This window comes from Natrix helvetica, assembly GCF_964273705.1.
Source record: "Natrix helvetica genome assembly, chromosome: 5".
NCBI lineage: Eukaryota > Metazoa > Chordata > Lepidosauria > Squamata > Natricidae > Natrix > Natrix helvetica.
In genome coordinates, this window is record NC_138551.1 from 52163516 (window position 1) to 52179564 (window position 16049).

At 42.8% G+C, this 16049-nt stretch overlaps 1 protein-coding gene across 1 annotated transcript; it reads right to left on the reverse strand.

Moving 5' to 3' along the window:
• Positions 1-245: 245 nt before the first annotated feature.
• CYP17A1 (cytochrome P450 family 17 subfamily A member 1) lies at positions 246-14543 on the reverse strand (the record flags this gene model as incomplete). The annotated part of the gene is made up of 8 exons (XM_081954062.1): positions 14092-14543; positions 11861-11999; positions 8373-8602; positions 3671-3757; positions 2696-2908; positions 1124-1293; positions 939-1042; positions 246-523 (listed from the first exon to the last, which is right to left on the reverse strand). The coding sequence occupies exons 1-8, from the start codon at positions 14398-14400 to the stop codon at positions 246-248; spliced, it is 1530 nt and encodes a 509-aa protein (XP_081810188.1). The 5' UTR covers positions 14401-14543.
• Positions 14544-16049: the final 1506 nt, after the last annotated feature.

The window sequence follows — 16049 nt, forward strand, 5'->3', positions numbered from 1 at the left end:
TATTCTATTGACTTAGAGTTGTTGATGTTATATCATTCCCCATGGCAAAAAATTCCCTCCTACTAATTTTACCTTGCAGCACCTCCAGTTTATTGGGAAAAAATGTTTTGAATTCTAATATCGTTTCTGTTTTGAACCTAGCGGGTCTTATTGTTGTATCTCCTAATCTAAACTTATCTTAACTTTACAGATTGAACTAAAGCAATTATTTGTCTTCTATTAGATTATTTGAGACTCAGAAAGTATTATTGCTCTATTACTGTTTCTTTCCAAGGTTCTCGCAAAGTAGCCTTTACTCTGTATCTTGGTACTTGAAGCACAACTCCAAATTTACCCTCTGGTTCAGGCAGTGTATCTCCCTCAGGAACACTGAGTGAGAATTTTTGCAAGATCCAGGCTATAAAGAGAAACAGCTCCATCTTGGCCAGGATTTCTCCCAGGCAAACACGGATACCAGCCCCAAAGGGGAGGAAACTGGGTGAGGGAGAGTAGATCCGATTCCCATCTTCATCCAGAAAACGATCTGTGAGGCAAGAGCACAAACATTTTCTAGAAAACATGGCAAACTCAATAATAAAGAATAGGAGTAGTTGGCTAGACATTCCCAAATTTATAATTGAACAAGGATTCCTTAAGTACCGGTATCCAAAATACTGTAATACATTATCACTCATGGTGGCGGCCTAGGGAAAAGAAATGTGTATATACTGTAGTGGTAATTGTAGCAAGGAAGGGTCATATTGGAGGAAAAAATTCTGTTGAGCAGGAACCTGAAGAGAAGTTCTTTAGTAGGGTATTGGTTTGCGGAATACGGCAGTAGGTAGAAAGGTAATACAAATTATATGTTTAAAAAGTAGCCCTTCATGACAATAAAAGAATTTTAATGGCAAGTCCTACTCATCCTTATACACACAGAATAAGAATGGTGGTACACCCACCTGGGTTAAATTTCTCTGGCTCATCCCACTCTTTCTCATCATGGTGAATGGACCACAGATTAATGACAACTTCAGTTCCCTTGGGGATATGATATTCCCCAATGCTGCAGGGAAAAAAAAAACATTTTCTTCAGTGAAAGTCCTCTTCCTCATCAACTCCCATTATTGGAAATGATCCTCCTCACCTTGTATCTGCTAGTGCCTCATGAGGGATAAGAAGTGGTGCAACCGGGCGAATACGCAGAACTTCACTAATGGTAGCCTCCAGGTAATTCAAATGCTGTCGATCAGCAAGTACAGGATGTCTATTAAAACCAATTTTCTGATCCAGTTCCTCTTGGATCTTCTGTTGTACCTGAAAAAATGGGGAAGATATTAAGCAAGTTAGTTCATGATAGCTGTAGAGCAGTGATGGCGAACTTATGGCACGCGGAGCCATTTGTCAGGGCACGCGAGGCGCTGCCCTGTCAGCTGGCCAGCGCGCATGTGTGCGCTGGCCAGCTGAGTTCACCTTTTTAAAAACCATTTTTTGCCCTCCCCAGGCTCCAGAAGCTTTATAGGAGCCTGGGGAGGGTGAAAAGAACCTCCCCCACCCTCCCAGAGGGCCTCCGGAGGCTTCAGGGACCGTCCGGAGGCTTCCCAGACGCCTTCGGAGAGCTTAAAACGACCCTCCGAGCAAACCGGAAGTCACTTCCAGTTTGCTCGGAGGTTTGCTCGGAGGGTCATTTTAAGCATTCTGAAGGCTTCAGGGAAGCCTCCGGACGGTCCCTGAAGCCTCCGGAGGGCCTCCGGGGGGCAGGGGAGGCTCTTTTCGCCCTCCCCAGGCTCCTATAAAGCCTCTGGAGCCTGGGGAAGGCAAAAACAGCATGTAAAAATGGGGGGGTTCGCACGTTGTGCGTGCATGCGCACTGGGGGGTCACGCATTGCATTATGGGTGCGGCACGCCCACACACGCCCCCCTGCACTCCCCCCACTTGTGGCACGCGAGCCAAAAAAGGTTCACCACCGCTGCTGTAGAGGAATTGCCTTGTGACCTAGACAATGGTTCAACAATAGGAAGAAATCAGTTCGAGTATTTTAATGATAATGGAAATCATAAAACTCTGAAAGCAGAAAATACTATTAGATTCCAAAACATTGTTTTTAGTCAGGACCAAAGACAGTCTTGCTCAGCATACCTCAAGGCAATAATTCCACACTGGACTATTTAATTCACTTTAGGTGGTGTCTTCCCTGAAATAAATCCAGAAACTTCAGGCAGTGTAAAATATCACAACAGATGATCTAGGCCTCCCAAAATGCTGTTTTATTAGCCTGAATTGCAGGAGTTCCATTGGCTTTCTGTGGTCTTTAGGATCAGTTTCAAGGTTTTACTAACCCCATATAAAAAATTTTTATAGAGGGGGACCACCATACATTATTGATAGTCTTAGACCAATTTAGATGTAAGTCTAAGTGCTATTGCTGTTTGTATAAAAATATGTCTAATTAAAATAAAAGAATTCCTGACCTCTGCTAATGACAATGTCTAAATGTGATGGAAACAATTAGTTTCTCTTAATTAAGGATCTCAGTTGAGGAACTCTTAGTGTAGATATCTGTTTCCTTTGTTCACATTACTCATAGTCAATACAATTACTATTTTAATATGACTGTACACCGCCCCGAGTCTCTTTTGAGAGAGGGGCGGTCTAGAAATCCAATAAAGTTAAGTTAATTCTTTCAGAGATCATAGGCAGGACAGGAGAAGCTGCTACCTCTGGGTAAGATAAGAGATAGAGCACAATCCATTTCAACACAGTTGTTGTAGTCTCCACACCAGCTCCAAAGACATCAGCCACTGTCATGAGTAGGTAGTCATCTGTTAGTTCTTGTTCACAAAATAGATGTTTATTGTTGTTCACCATGTTCAATTTGGCCCTCAGAAGTGCATCCATTAGATCATTAACAGAATCACTGCTGAACATTTCCTGGAAGCAGAAAATGAGAATTGATAGTGGTTATGATTGAAGTACACCACAAGGAAGATTACTTAGTGGATTTGCCTGCTATACTAGAGCATTTCCAATATGTATTTGTATGTTGAGTTTTTATCACACTTTTCTTCCAAGAGCTCAAGGCAGCATGCATAGTGTAGAATCTATGCCTATTCTACACATAGCACATTATTTGTGGGGCAAAGCAATGGCTTCTCTTGCCTGGCGCCCACCTCAGCCAGCATTCTCTTCCCTTCTTTGTCCCAGAGAGACTCTTGAGCAGTGTCGTTACCCAGGGGAGAGAAAAGAGACTTCAATCCAACCCAGAATTATGTCTGCTTATTTGCATAACTCCACCTACTGTTTCTATAAATGATTTAATTTCCGCAAGCTCTGCCATTTTTTAAAGCTAAAATGCTCATAGTATATTAAAATTGCTTAAAAGTTGAGATTGAGAAAGAGACTGATTGGTCAAAATTTATGCCATGAACATAATTGGTTTACATTTACAAAACAGCCACTGTTTTAATTATATGAAGAACATATAGCTGATATTGAATGAAAAAGGTAGAACATAAATGGTTCAAATAAATAAAGTATTTAATATTTCTCTTTGGCATTACTAGGGATCTTTATGGGAACAGAGCTGAGGCCACATGATAACTTTGATGCTACTAAAAAAATCTAGTTTTTGTGATCCACCATTATAAGGGATAGTATGATTAGCCCATAAATTATTTGAGTATAGACACTTACTTTATGTTTCTCAAACTTCTGGTATAAGAGCTTGTCCCTCATTTCAATACATTTCTTCAGCAAAGCCAAATCTTTATTTGGGAAATACTGTTGTGGGCAGAGAAACAACCATAATCACAATCTCTATCTTAATTGCAATATATATCTATATATCTATATCTATATCTATATCTGTTCTGACCCCCCTTCTCATATACCAAAGCACTCCGAAAAAAGGTCTCTGCAAGATGTTTTATTTACATACAGTTTAAACCTTGGCAGCAATCCAGCCTGCCGAGGTCCAGATAACACCTGGGCAGCAATCCAGCCTGCCAAGGTCCAGATAGCACCTGGGCAGCAATCCAGCCTGCCAAGGTCCAGATAGCACCTTGGCAGCAATCCAGCCTGCCAAGGTACGACACAGATTTGAGAGCGTCTCCAACTCTAATGATAAGTTGATTCCTGCAAAACAACTTTCAGAAAGTCCTTCCTTAAATAGCCTTGAGAGGAGCCTGATTACGATCACCTGAATCCAATCATCTCTTGTAAATGCGTAGCTGTTCTCTACGTTTATCAGCTCTCCATTGCCGGGCATCAAGAAACCACTCCCTTGTCTCCTCCCCACTGCTCCAAGGCACTCCAATAGAGGGTTGCTTTATTACAATGGTCGTGGGGAGGGGTGGGTGCGAGGATAGAAGAAGATCTCGTAGTCGATTGGGAGACCGTGGCTGTTGGACACGCCCGGTCGCTTGTACCAACCCCCGCAGTCTAGGTGGCCAGGACCTACAGAGCCAGGCCTGAGGCTGATGCTTTGCAATGCAAGGTCCGTTGTCAACAAGGCCCCCCTCATTAATGAGTTGATCTCGGAGGGGGAGCTGGACCTTGCAGGGATAACGGAGACCTGGTTGGGCCACGAGGGCAGTTTACCCCTCGTGGAAATGTGCCCACCGGGCTTCCGTGCATTCCATCAGCCCCGGACCCTGGGTAAGGGTGGTGGGGTGGCGGTAGTTATACGGGAGAGTCTGGAACCGAGGGAGTTCACTGTGCCACAGATATCCGGGTGTGAGTCCCTTGGTGTGAAATGGGGCCCAGGGAGGCAGTGGGGCTTGCTGATTGTATACTTGGCTCCTCGCTATGCATCAGCAGCCCTGCCTGAGCTCCTCGAGCTGATCTCAGAGACGGCAGTTGAGACCCCCAAACTCTTGGTTATGGGGGACTTCAATCTGCGGTCGACGGGGGAAGCATCCGAGGTGGCTCGGGAGTTCATGGCTTCCATGACAGCCATGGACCTGACCCAATTAATTCAGGGCCCCACACACGAGGGCGGCCACACGCTGGACCTTGTTTTTGTATCTGGGCAGTGGACGAGTGATCTGGGAATAGGGGATTTGGTTGTTACCCCCCTGTCATGGTCAGATCACTCATCTCTCCGGCTCGACTTCCCTGGCGCTACCCCCCGCCGCGGGGAGGCGGAACCAGACTGTCCAAGATGGTTCCGCCCCAGGCGCCTGATGGAACCAGATAGGTTCCAGACGGAGCTTGGGCCACTTCCTGTAGCCCTGACCCGCTCTCGGACGGAGGACCTAGTGGCCGCCTGGAATAGGGCGGCTGCTGGAGCCTTGGACCGGGTTGCGCCTTTGCGGCCTCTCCTGCGGCAACGAACCACCCTGGCTCCTTGGTTCACCGAGGACCTAAGGGTGATGAAACGCCACAGGAGACGCCTAGAGAGCAGGTGGAGGTCCTTGCGCTCCGAATCTGACCGAACACAGGTAAGAGCCTATTCACGGACCTACCTTGTGGCATTAAGAGCGGCCAAACGTAGACATTGTGCCGCTCTTATTGCGTCCGCCGATAACCGCCCTGCTGCCCTGTTTCGGGTGACCTGCTCCCTCTTATCACAGAGGCCGCGGGAAGCCCCTTTACAGGGCAGAGCAGAGGAGTTTGGGGAATATCTGCAGGACAAAATCGCTCAGATTCGGAGTGGATGGGCCCCCTTCAGTGGATCAGAGGAGTCGTCAGAAGCGAGTCTTGAGGGACCACACTGGGAGGAGTTTGACTCTGTTGCCCCCGAGGATTTGGACAGGTTATGTGGGCGGCTGCGAGCCACTACATGTTTATTGGACCCGTGCCCCTCCTGGCTGGTACTGGCATCCTGGGAGGTGACACGAGGCTGGCTCCTGGGTCTAGTGAACGCTTCACTGGGTGAGGGGTCCTTACCGGCCGCCTTGAAAGAGGCGGTGGTGAGGCCCTTACTCAAGAAGCCTTCCCTGGACCCGACGGAACTAGCTAATTATCGTCCTGTCTCCAACCTTCCCTTTTTAGCGAAGGTTGTAGAGAATGTGGTGGCACAGCAGTTCCCACGGCACCTGGAGGAAACCGATTATCTAGACCCGCGCCAGTCCGGTTTCCGACCCGGTCACAGCACGGAGACGGCCTTGGTCGCGTTGGTTGATGATCTCTGGAGGGCCAGAGATAGGGGTTGCTCCTCTATCCTGGTCCTATTAGATCTATCAGCGGCTTTTGATACCATCGACCATGGTATCCTATTGTGCCGGCTGGAGGGGATGGGAGTAAGGGGCACCGTTTTGCGGTGGTTCGGCTCCTACCTCTCCGACCGGACGCAATGTGTGTTGGCAGGGGAGCAGAGGTCGACCCTGAGGTCGCTCACTTGTGGGGTGCCACAGGGGTCGGTCCTCTCGCCCCTTCTGTTCAACACATATGTGAAGCCACTGGGTGAGATCATCCATGGTTTTGGGGTTGGATACCACCTGTACGCTGATGACACTCAGCTGTACATTTCCACCCCAAACCACCCCAACGAGGCTGTCGAAATGATGTCCCGGTGTTTGGAAGCCGTTCGGGTCTGGATGGGGGACAACAGACTCAGGCTCAACCCCTCCAAGACAGAGTGGCTGTGGTTACCGGCGCCTCGGTTCAACCAGTGGATTCCATCACTGGCCATAGGGGGCGAGCAACTGCCCCCTGTGGAACGGGCGCGCAATTTGGGCATCCTCCTAGATGCCCGGCTGTCGATGGATGACCATGTGGCAGCCGTGGCAAGGGGGGCGTTCCACCAGGTTCGCCTGGTGCGCCAATTGCGCCCCCTATTGGACCGGGACGCCTTACGCACAGTCACTCATGCGCTGGTGACGTCCCGTCTGGACTACTGCAATGCTCTCTACATGGGGCTCCCCTTGAGATGCACCCGAAGACTACAGCTAGTTCAGAATGCGGCCGCGCGGGCTATCATGGGGAGTACTAGGTACTCCCACATAACACCTCTCCTGCGCGAGCTGCACTGGCTGCCTGTGGTTTTTCGGGTGCGGTTCAAGGTGTTGATTACCATCTTCAAAGCGCTCCATGGCACAGGACCTAGTTACCTGCGGGATCGCATCCTACCGCATACATCCCTGCGACCAATTCGCTCTCACAGGGAGGGACTCCTTCAGGTGCCGTCCACCAAGCAATGCCAACGGGCGGCGCCTAGGAGTATAGCCTTCTCTGTGATGGGCCCAACCCTCTGGAATGACCTCCCCCCCGATATTAGAACTAATACCGACCTCCGCTCCTTCCGACAGAAACTTAAGACCCACCTGTTCCAACTAGCTGGCCTGGCCCATTTATAGTCCCATTTATACCTCCTGGCAAATATTTTTATCCTGGGTTAGTTTTTAGGAGTGTTTTTTAATGTATTTTTAAATTTTAAATTCTTAAATTTTAAATCTAACTTTAACTATTGTACAGTAAACTACTGCTACCTCCTCCAGCCACACCTATATTTATTTATATTTATATTATGTATATTTATTGTTTTTAATATGACTGTACACTGCCCCGAGTCCCTTCTGGGAGAGGGGCGGTCTAGAAATCAAATAAAAGTTAAAGTTAAGTTAAGTATGACGTCAGGAGCACACTCCCTTTGGCTTTCACCACTCCTCCATGCCTCAGGAGCCTCCTGGTGGCCAACCAGCCTCTCTGATCCCTGCTCGGAGTCGGAACCCTGTCCAGGGTCCTCCACATCCTCCAGAGCCGATTCATAGGCACATATATATGTATGTATTTGTGTTACAACCCCTGGTATGCCTAAATATGGGAGGAAGGTCACTACTCCCTCTTTCTGTCCTTCGGCTTATCACAGAAGACCATGCAGGCAGAAAACCATATTTTTATTTTTAATGTTGCCTTTTTATATTTGTGTTGTATTTGTACTGATAAATAAATAAAGGGAGACTAGTATAGATCTATTTCGAGCTAATTAGCTCTCATCAGCTAGCCATACCCTTACTGGGATTTGAACCTGGGCTGTCTTATATCTTAGGCAGAAGTCTTAGCCACTAAGCCACAGGCTCGCCTCCTTATCAGTTGAGCCAGGGAAATAGGTATGTATTTGTGTTACAAAATATATATAGATAGATGATAGATAGATAGATAGAGATAGAGAGAGATAGAGATAGAGATAGAGAAAGAGATAGAGAAAGAGAAAGAGAAAGAGAAAGAGAAAGAGAAAGAGAAAGAGATAGAGATATTTTAAGAAAAAGTCTCTGAAGAAAATTAATTCCGGAACTTTCATTTATGTTTTTATCTGATTTATGTCAGGTAAATTTGACATTCCTGTCCACCCTTCAGAAGTCGGGGGCAGGTTAGAAAACTGTCTTTGCTATGTTTGAAACGTTGGCTTCAGGGAAAAATGAATTTTGTTTCTCACCTTCTTCAAATCTCTCACCTGAAGCCATGAGAAGATATCAACCATGCCCTGCTTAGCCACAGTGTCCACAATGCCTTGGCTGTATTGGAGCATGGCCTCAAACTCAGGATCTCCAGGCTGGTAGGATGTATTAAAACAAAGGGAGCACACTACATTTGTAACAGCACGAGTTAGTTCAGGCCCCATGTCCAAAGATGAATTCTCTGTAGCAGTCAAAGTTGCACACAGAAAAGTTGCTTGTTGAGAGACTGGAAGAAAAGCACAAGAGACCAAATCTATGCAAGAAGAAATAATTATTTTAGAAACAGGAAGAATGGAGACAGGAATTAGGGAAAAATAGAAATATTTTAACCCAGGACACATACCTGTAGATAGGTCCCCCAGATAATACTGTGATATCTTCCACTTGATTGATTTTTCATTGTGGACAAATCAATCACTTCCGATCTTAATGCCCCAGATATAATAAAGGTGAATGATAGCAAAGTTATGTTTACATGACATAGTGAACAACAAATGAACCAACCATACTTAACTTTATGTGTCATTTTTTTTCTTTTTACTACCCTTTAATCCAGGGGTGGTGAACACGCGGCTCGCGAGCCGCATGCGGCTCGCGGCCAAAATAAATGAGGCTCTTTGCCTCTTACCATTATTTAGTTTACTGTGGCTCGGATCGCGCGCTAAACCCGGAAGTACGGCCGACGCGACGATGCTTGCCTCCGCTCCACCAGCTCTCCACCAGTACTTCCGGGTTTATCTCAACAGCGCCCTCTGCTGCGCCCAAAAAAATAATGCTTCAAAGTCTAGCACAGTTGCTGCAGGATTCCGGTGAGGTTCTAATGATTGCTCAAATTAATAATAATGGTTGCATATTGAAGCTCTGGGTTCAGGAGCAGCAGAGTTTTAAATAGGAGAAAACATTTAATTGAATTTCCATGGTTAGTATATTTCCCAAAATTCTACGAGTGTTTTTCTCACAGCCTGTAATTGTAATAGATATCAAAGATAATCCAAACTCATATATATATTATAATACAAGCTCTGGGTTCAGGAGCAGCAGAGTTTTAAATAGGAGAAAACATTTAATTGAATTTCCATGGTTAGTATATTTCCCAAAATTCTACGAGTGTTTTTCTCACAGCCTGTAATTGTAATAGATATCAAAGATAATCCAAACTCATATATATATTATAATACATATATTAGGTTAAAGGAAGATAATATTAGGACCAGGCTTTACCCATGTATAGGTTGTACTCGATTTACGATTACAATCTCGTCACTGAGCAAAGCAGTCATTAAGCGAGATATGTGACTGCTTTGTTTAATGACTGCAAGTGTGGCATTCCTGGTTGTGGTCATCAAGTAATCTTGTAGGTTGTTAGGTGGACAGAGATTCCACTTATTTATGGATTTAAAAGTTATACAGCAGCTCTAATGGGTTTATAAAAATTTATAACAAAAAACACCTGACTGAGCATGTTATATTATGTGTTTAATATATTATTGTTAAAATTATATGCTTTTGTGTGAGTGTTTGTCTGTTTTGGCAGGTCACTGCGTGGTGTGGCTCTCTGACTCTCACAGTTTAAAATTTTGGCTCTTTTTGTCGAACTTGTTCGCCACCCCTGCTTTAATCCCTTTGTTTCGGGGTGGAATCGGGCAACTGAGTGGATCTGAGCATTTACTGGCCCTATGCCCATGCAGAGTTCTCTTTGGCCCCTAATAAACATCTGCCACTGCCTAGGATTGAACTCTCAACCTTCCAAGTGAGAGATGAGTGTCTTCATCTCTAGGGCACTTGTGCTGCTCTAATTTTATGTGTCATATGAACTCCCAAAATTGAATTAAATAAACCATTATTAAGTTACAAAAAGTAAATATGCCATGTAGCCTCAAACAATTGATGGTCATTAAGTTCTATTGAACTATATTCTGCCTTACACAATGTAGCAGGGCTATATGAAAATAACTTACAAGATTCCTAAACCTTTGCTTAAAATTACTTTTCAGGACTGATGCAAAGATTTTTAAAAAAACTTGTAAAGTGCTTTAATAATCAATATTTTGGCTATGTCCTGATTTAATAATTGCAACTTACTCTATGTATGGCCTATTGTCAAAATTTTATTTTTTTACTTATTCCATTTTGATGCCACCAAGTTCAAATGCGCACAGGTTGGTGCTTGTACTGAAATATTGATGATCAGATGCTTAACAAACACAATTTATGATGTTTAAAATCCTAAATAGCATAGGTCAGATTACGTACCATAAGTCATTGCTTCTTCTACTGCAAACTCTGAATCAATAAGATGTACAGGAGAATTCCTTAAGGAATCCTCACTGCTAGAGGCCTCTATATATGGCATGTTGGTGAAAACTGAGTCTTGCCACCCCTTGTTATGGTATGATATGACTTCAGCTAGTCAGCCTTGCCATTTTCCAGGATAAAGTAACTTCATCCCATTTTCTTCCTTCCTTCCTTTCTTGTGGCATTTTCATTCAGTAGTCATAAAAAATACTCTAATTTTAATGCACTTGGAAAATCTTGGAGTTCTACAAAATTGGTCAATATCTTCATCTTCTGTATTCTGTACCATATATATCCAATCCTCAAGACAATTTAATTTGGTATTAGTACAGTTAGTCCTCGACTTGCAATCACAATTGAGCCCAGAATTTATGTTGCTAAGTGAGAAATTTGTTAAGTGAGTTTAGTCCCATTTCCTTTTATTCATGTTAACCAAGAATATTCATATAAGCAAACTGATCATATCAATGTCATAATTCTTGCCTGAAATAAATAAAAGTTTGGATTAAAACCATGATATCCATTCTACTCAAGAACAACTGTTATCCCAGAATAAACTAACTGCCAAAGTTACAAGATGCAGGCAATTTTAAACTAAACGTAGTTACTTGCTTTGACCATGTTTCAGATTATTATTGATTAGATTTTTTCAGGTAGCTATAAATTTATATGACTAAACATTTGTTAGATGTTTGTTAAACATTGGTTATAAGTTTTTAGTTTTTCCAGGTTTTTTAATCTACCTAGCTTTTACACTTAAATATCTGTCCTGGATGCATACCATATTCTTATGCAGTTTAGGTTGTTCTTCATGCAAATAATATTAATAAACTGTCTTTATTAAGGTACATGCACTGTGATAATGATGTATAAAGTTTCCAGGATGGGAACATTGGCTTTAAAACAAAACACTCAATAGGCAGCAAACCGGTGTTTAAGCCTGTATTATAACATTTAAATCAGAGATGTCCAAAGGATAGGTTAAAAAAAAGTCAAGATAGTGGCCATAATTGCATGGTTTCAGCCACCATCCTGACTTTTTAAATCTAACCTGCAGGTGTCCTTAATTTAAATAATATGTTCCTTCACCTGAGAAGAGTAGGTTCAACTATTCTTTGTTTACAAATACATTGCTAGTGTTTCTCTTCCTGGTTTGGAACTCCTTCACTACTATTTGTGGGCAACTCACTTGTTTTCTCCAGAGCCTCAGATCCTTCACCAAACAGAGAAAGGGCAGAATGTACTATCTTGCGCTGAAATTTCCACATTGGGCTATAAGTAGCAAAGGCAATGTCTTTTCCATTCCGGGTCAACAAGTCTGTAGTAACCTAGGAGGATGCAGAGGAAGAGGAGAAATAACTGAGTTTGCATCAGAACACCTTATAATGCATTCAGTGAGATTAGCATTTGGTTGACGTTTGGAAGGAAGAAAAACACACACATATACAGTAGACCACTTCCCCAATGATCTCATTGCTGCCTTGGATGATTACTTGTGCATCTAATTCATTCACTGGCAATGGTCTTAAAAGACATTTACAGAAAGCAATAGTTAGGGAGCTTTTTGCTCAGATAAGAGGATGGGCAATGGGAGGGATGTATACATATAATATAAAGAACACAGAAAAATAAGAATACTCATGTCCTTTGCAATACTGGAACATGGTTTTATTGAATAAAGCTGAATAGAGAATGATCAAAGGCTACTTTGGAGTGAGTGGTTAAGACATGAGGCTAGAAACCAGAAAATTATGAGTTCTAGTTCCACCATCAACTTCCAGAAAGCCAATTGGGTGATCTTGGGCTAGTCATTTTCTCTCAGCCCTAAGAAGCAGACTAAGAGCCGGGGTGGCACGGTGGTTAGAGTGCAATACTTCTGCTGATCACAGGCTGCCTGCAGTTTTGGCAGATCAAATCTCACCAGGCTCCAGGTTGACTCAGCCTTCCATCCTTCCGAGGTCAATAAAACGAGGACCCAGATTGTTGGGGGCAAAATAGGCTGACTCTGTGAACCACTTAGAGAGGATTGTAAAGCACTATGAAGCGGTATATAAATCCAAATGCTATTGCTATGGCAAACCACTTCCAAACTCTTGCCAGGAAAAGGATAGTCCAGGCAGTCACCAGGAATCAACATTGACTGGAAGGGACCCCCCCCCCCCCCACAAAAGGGAGGGGGATGCTGAAGATACACAGAATGAAGCACTTCTTCACATAATGTAGCACATTACAGGATCTTGTTCCCTTTGTTGATCTGATGGCAATCATAAAATAATATGGATTTAAAAAACAGAGAAATTAATGAAAACTATTTCAATGTGCTATTTCCAAGATAAGAGCGAAGGACAGAATGTGAATTGAAAAGTCATGAATCTGATGCCTCTTCTGTTCTTAACTTTGTGGGGGTTATGGAAAAGTATATAATCTCTGCAGTCCAAATTTATAAACTCAGATGCAAATATATTACTTCAGTGAGACCTAAAGCTAACAGAGAAGTAATAAGAACAATATCTTTCCTGGCGGAGTTTGAACTACAGTGTGCTGTACACCATTATGAACTTTTGGAGAAATGGCCAGGTATTAAATAAATAAACAATAAATGGAAGTGAAACCATCTTCAATATGAAGTATTTTGATCTGAGGCTTAACTATAGTTGGTTTTATGAATAGGATGATCTCCGTGCAAGGAAAAATATTGGGTTTAATTATTTAGAGAGAACAGGTAAGCATTTCAGATTATATGTGTCTTTACGCTACTTTTTCCATAAATATCTCTAAATGGGGATGAAGGACTTATGCATATCCAAGTGATGCATTTGAATGGCTCTTAAAAAAAATTCTAAATCACACAGTTGAAAGAACAATATGTCTTAATAGCAACTGTATTTTCAGAATTCATTTCTTAAAATAAATTATGCAGTCATGTAATATAGTTTATAAAAACAATTACTTAAAATATATAAAGTGATGCAAGTCAACAGCAAAAGAGACTGAAGAATACTTTCAAATAATAAGCTCATAATAAAATGATGCGTGTATTAATTTATTACTTTGTTCCCAGTGCATTTTGAGAGCTTCCTCAGCTGAATATTCATTTCTAAAGTTTCCTAATAAATTATCCGTACAACCTTATCTCAGAAATTGAAATCAACTGAAATGTGTTTATTTGATATTGTAACTGTAACTCAAGATGGCAACCTTTCCTCCTCCTTCCTTTTTCCCACAACAACAACCCTGAGAAATGGATTGGTTTGAGAGAAACTAACGGGCTCAAACTCACTTGGCCAGCTTTCTTGCCTAAGGCAGGACTGTAACTTATAGTCTCCTGTTTTCTAGACCCCGGCATTGACTGAAGCTGCATCAAGAACCAGAAATTAATTCCTAGTCGAGATTAGATATTAACGTGGATAGTTTGCTTACCATTCGAGGTCTGCCAGCAAAGATCTTCCCCTTCTTAAGTAGCACTTCCTTGGCATGAAGGTAATCGTTGATCACTACTGTGTAATGGGAACCCATGTATAGGGAGAAGACACTACCGTATTTTTGCTGCAGACTGCAAAATAAGAGATGGGGCTGCTTGGAGCCTCCTAAATGCAACAGGCTACCAATAATTGGCAGGGAGGGAAGGCTCCTGGGATAGTTGAGCTTGGAGTCCAGTTTCCCTCTTGCTACTCTCCAGAAGAACAAGACAGCCAGCATCAGGAACAAGACAACCAAGAGAATCATCATTGTCTCTCAGTTACCTGGAGAATTGGCGTGCGGTCCAGAAAAAAAGAAGCCAAGTGAAGGAGTCTCTCTGCATCAGCCTACATGTGGACTTTTATAAGGGGTCCTAGCGACATCATCTTGCCTTGATGCTGGTTAATCTTTAGCAGATAATATAATCTGGAGCGATTAGCCTTGCTTCCTGCCAAGAAATCAAGAGCAAGCTGCATCTCATTTGAACTGACCCGAACTAAACAAATCATAAAAATGTGTGTCCTTGCAAGAAATAAAGGGTTTTTTAAAAAAAACTTTTCTTGTACAATATTAACATTTATACTCTATATTTTTAAAAAGATCCTCAATATGCCTAAAACTCCTCAGGATAACAACAATAGTAGTATTAACAATAAAAAGAACAAAAACAGAGTGAAGCAAATAGATACAATAATACACTGGCAACTAGCAATACAAACGGCATGACAATACAGGTATCCTCTGTTTATGGTCATTTCTTTATTGACTATTAGAAGTTCTAGCATGTTGAAAAAAAGTAACTTACGATCAATCCTTGCACATGATCATCAGAGCACCCCCATTGTCATATGTTCAAAATTCAGGTGTTGGTAACTGGCATATACCATATTTTTCAGAGTATAAGACGCACTGGAGTATAAGACGCACCAAAGTTTTGAAGAGGCAAATTAAAAAAAAAGTAGTTAGGTAGATAGAGAGATAGAGAGGGAAAGAAAGAGAGAGAAATACAGTAGGTAGGGAAGGGGAGAGAGAGTAGTTAGGTAGGTAGGTAGATAGGTAGATAGATAAAGGGATAGAGAGAGAGAGAAATACAGTAGATAGGTAGGGAGAGAGAGACTAGGTACGTAGGTACGTAGGTATATAGAGGGGGAGAGGGGGAGAGAGAGACAAAGAAATAGGTAGGGAGAGAGAGAGAGTAGGTAGGTAGATAGGTAAGTAGGTAGATGGAGAAATAGATAAATAGATGATAAATGATAGATGATGATAGATAGATGATAGATAGATAGATAAATAAATGCAATAGGTAGGGAGGGAGAGAGAGAGTGTAGGTAGGTAGGTAGATGTTTCCAGGTGTATTTATCCATGTGCTGGAGAAGGAAATCGCTGACAATCTGCAGCACCTAAGCCTTTGTTTCTGCTGGCACAGCACTTGATCAATGTAATTCTCATCAATCAGTTAAACAGCTTTCCAAAAGGAAAAAAAAAGTTTTTGCACTCTGCAAACCTCCCAAAAATGACCCGTTTTTCAAAAAAAGACATGAATAGCCTTGGGGGGACTTGCAGAATGCTCCGGGGGGGGGGGGAGGCAAAAATGAGCAAAAAACTGCTGTTTTTTTGCAAAAAAAATTGCATGCATAGCCTTATGGAGGCTTATAGAGTACTGCTGAGGGCTGCGGGGGGGCAAAAAATGGCCCGTTTTTTGCTCATTTCTTCCCTCCCCAGCTCCCAGGAGCTCTCTGAAAGCCTCCATAAGGCTATGCACAGCCATTTTGGTGAAGGGGGCAGGGCTTCGGGAGGCCAAAAATGCTGTATTTGATGTATAAGACGCACCCAGATTTTCGGCCTCTTTTTTGAGGAAAAAAGGTGGTTCTTATACTCCAAGAAATATGGTATTTACAACGATTGTAGAGTCCTGGGGT